Source organism: Canis lupus, chromosome 27 (assembly GCF_003254725.2).
Source record: "Canis lupus dingo isolate Sandy chromosome 27, ASM325472v2, whole genome shotgun sequence".
NCBI classification, from domain to species: domain Eukaryota; kingdom Metazoa; phylum Chordata; class Mammalia; order Carnivora; family Canidae; genus Canis; species Canis lupus.
The window spans coordinates 34,948,688-34,952,370 of NC_064269.1; the positions used below are offsets into that span (position 1 = coordinate 34,948,688).

Here is a 3,683-nt window from a genome sequence, read left to right on the forward strand (position 1 = left end):
TCTTTCAAATAAATAAACATCTTCATGAAACTATGTGAGACTGTGCACTTTAGCAGATCTAAGATCGGCATTACAATAAAAGCAGAAAGATTTCTTTAAATATATATATATATATATATATATATATATATATATATATATATAATTGTACCCAACAACAGGAGATTCTGCTTAAGATTGGAATTGCAATAAAACCAGTGAATATACTGTCAGAAATGGATGTTATTCTGAAAGTTTGATCATAAATTTATCAATGAGACACAGTATTAGAAATTTGGATTTTTTTCTGTGGAAATGTTAGCTGGATTGGATATAATCTTTCTTACACTGTCAACAGCAGAATTCATAATTGGAATGTTGGGGAATGCGTTCATTGGACTGGTAAACTGCTCTGAATGGGTCAAGAACCGGAAAATCTCTTTAGCTGACTTCATTCTCATCTGCTTGGCTATCTCCAGAATCGCTCAGCTGTTGGTGTCATGGTTTGAATCATTTATGATGGGACTATCTCCACTTTTCTTTTCCACTTATAAACTGGCAAAATCTATTACTTTGCTTTGGAGAATAACTCATCATTTGGCTACGTGGTTTAGTACCTGCCTAAGCATTTTCTACCTCCTTAAGATAGCTCAGTTCTCTCATTCCCTTTTCCTCTGGCTGAGGTGGAGAATGAACAGAGTGGTTCTTGCAATTCTTGTATTTTCTTTGTTCTTTCTACTGTTTGACTTTCTAATGCTAGAAACATTCAATGATCTCTTCTCGAATGTCGATGCAATGGATGAAAGTAATCTGACTTTATATATATATGAAAGTAAAACTTTTTATGTTAAAACCTTGATTCTTCTTAGTTTTTCCTATATCATTCCTATTATTCTGTCCCTGACCTCATTGCTCCTTTTATTTCTGTCCTTGGTAAAACACATCAGAAATTTGCAGCTCAACTCCATGGGCTCCAGGGATTCCAGCACACAGGCCCATAAAAAAGCCATTAAAATGGTGATGTCTTTCCTCTTCCTTTTCACAGTTCACTTTTTTTCCATACAATTGTCAAATTGGATGTTTTTTTTATTTTGGAACAAGAAGATCACAAAGTTTATCATGTTGGCCGTTTATGTCTTTCCTTCAAGCCACTCACTAATTTTGATTCTGGGAAACAGCAAGCTGAGACAGACAGCCTTGAAGGTACTGTGGCATCTTAAAAGCTCCCTGAAAAGAGAAAAACCAAATTCATCTTTACCGATAGACTTTCCAGAATCTTTCCAATGATGAATACTTAATGAGGAGTCTTTGAGGATCTATTTCACTTCTACTGTTTTTTTTCTGCTGGATTCCTTTAAACATTGTTGAGCATTATTGAAATTTTCCCTAGAAAATGTTGCTTTTGATAACTGACACATGGTCAGCCAATATAATTTTAAAAGTATTCATTTTTGTTTAAAACATTGGTTACCAATATTTTAAAATCTCAAGTGTTCTTTTCAAAAGAATCCAAATTATTAAATTTTATATGCAAAAGATGTACTTAATTATTATACTCATGTGGGGAGAAGAGGCATATCATGTTTTAGAAATCAAGATAAATTACAAACTTCACTAGGTAAATTATCTACAAAATATTGATAGAAAAATTAATTAAGCAACAAAGTTATAGATGGGAAAAACATGACTTCAAAGTTTAAAGGTCTATTTATTTTATTTTATTTATTATTATTTTTTTTAATTTTAATTTTTAAAAAAGATTTTATTTATTTATTCATGAGAAACACAGAGAGAGGCAGAGACACAGGCAGAGGGAGAAGCAGGCTCCCCACAAGGAGCCTGATGTGGGACTCAATCCCGGATTCCGGGATCACACCCTGAGCCGAAGGCAGATGCTCAACTGCTGGGCTACCCAGGCATTCCCTATTTTTTTTTTTTTTTTTTGTGAAAAAGTTTTTCATTGTTGTCATTAGAGGTCTTATTGATAACATGGGAATGAGGTGTTGGAAAATAATATTCATAGTGCAAAATAAAATAAACTAGAAACATGCTTATAATGCTAATGTTAATTTGAAATTCCAAATCAAACATGTTTGATGTATCTTGGCACTTATTAATTTTGCTAAATTTCAGGATATAAAATATTATTTTCAGAGTGATAGATATTGATATTTCTACCATACTATGTAACAGAATTAAAAATACAAAAATTATTCTGTAATTCAAAATCATACTTGTTGCTACTATAAAAAGATCATAATTACATTTTGAGAATGATTATGTTTGTGTGTGTGCACATATTTCTTATTGCAGTCTGGTTACTAGAGTTCTTAGAGAAACAAATAGAAACAGGTCAAAAGAAAAATTTATAACAACACCATATGTTTAATGTAAGTGTTGGATGTGCATAGATATATGTGTATATATATATATATATATATATATATATATGGTGCTGTTTTGACTATAGTAATCTAAATTTAGATAAGGTAATGACAAATTGTAAGTAAGGTTAAGACTAGGAAAGTTTATTATAAAATTTTGAATATGATGGTATAGATTATATTATATAGAATCTATGCAAGGATGTATAATGGAATTCTTGAAAAATGAAGAATTCTTTCTCAGAGTTTACCTTTGATGTATTCTTTAGATTGTGTTAAAGAAACAGAAAGTTGTAATTAAACAATGATTAATGCATGGGTTGTAAATTAATCTTGATGGAGCCATAGGTACTGGCACTGCTCTAGGGCTGTTCCCTGAAGCTGAGAATGATGTTAGAATTATTAACATTCCTCCCTATCCTCCCTCGCTGTATGTAGAAAACTAAACTGCAGACACATCTAGGCTATATGGTGCTTCTGTGTTCAATAACAATGATGATAATAATTTTAATGGTAAGAAATATTTTACTCTTTTTATGAAGTAATTTACGTTTGACAAAATAAAATGTACATGCACTATTTTGGGAATTAACCTAATACTGACACTGTAATTATCTGGCCTTGGTAAAAGGGAATATGTGAATCAAGCTGGATACATTTAGATTCAGATATTGAGTTGGTTTTGTTTTAGATATCCTATCATATAAATGACTTAAAGATAATCTCATGCTCTTTATAAGATGATAACCAAAAACATTATTTAGTTTTTAGTTTTATTAAACTTTTCTTTGGTAGGCAAGACAAAGTAATTAAGCCAATTTATGAGCAACTCTTGTTTCTAATAAGTGGGCCTTAGGGGTAAGTGTGTAAATTTTTAACTAGGAGCGAGTCCACACTTACGTAAGCAAAGTGAGGGAGATAGAACTCTAAGGAATGGGGTCCCCTTTCTTGACAAAGAAATTCAGCAAAGGATTAGTATGAGAAGACAAGGTCATGGGTTGGAACTTATTGCAATTGATGTATTGTAATCTGTATATCTGAACAGCAAGTGAGATCAAGCCCTGAACCTCTACTTTCCCCATAACAAGAGCCTTTGTGGGGGACTCAGCAGCAGCTGAATCACCAGCCAAGAAGAGCCAATTCCCATACATGTGTTGTCCATCCCATACAATCTGGAGAAGAAATACTTGTGATTATATCCTATTCTGGAACCATAGTGTTAAGGAAAGATGGATATTGTCACTGATTTCTTGTTAACTGTCTTTCTCACCCACCAAATAAATGTTCATTTAAAGAATCTGGTGTAATCACTGCTTGTTT

The 3,683-nt window shown here is 32.3% G+C and overlaps 1 protein-coding gene across 1 annotated transcript; it reads left to right on the forward strand.

Moving 5' to 3' along the window:
- The first annotated feature begins 294 nt into the window (after positions 1-294).
- Positions 295-1,266, forward strand: TAS2R42 (taste 2 receptor member 42). Its single transcript, XM_025455656.2, has one exon. It carries the CDS (start codon positions 295-297, stop codon positions 1,264-1,266), a length of 972 nt encoding a protein of 323 aa, XP_025311441.1.
- The last annotated feature ends 2,417 nt before the right edge of the window (positions 1,267-3,683 follow it).

Bases quoted from the DNA above. Each gene is read 5' to 3' on its own strand.
- TAS2R42 (XM_025455656.2), top strand. From the start codon at position 295: ATGTTAGCTGGATTGGATATAATCTTTCTTACACTGTCAACAGCAGAA.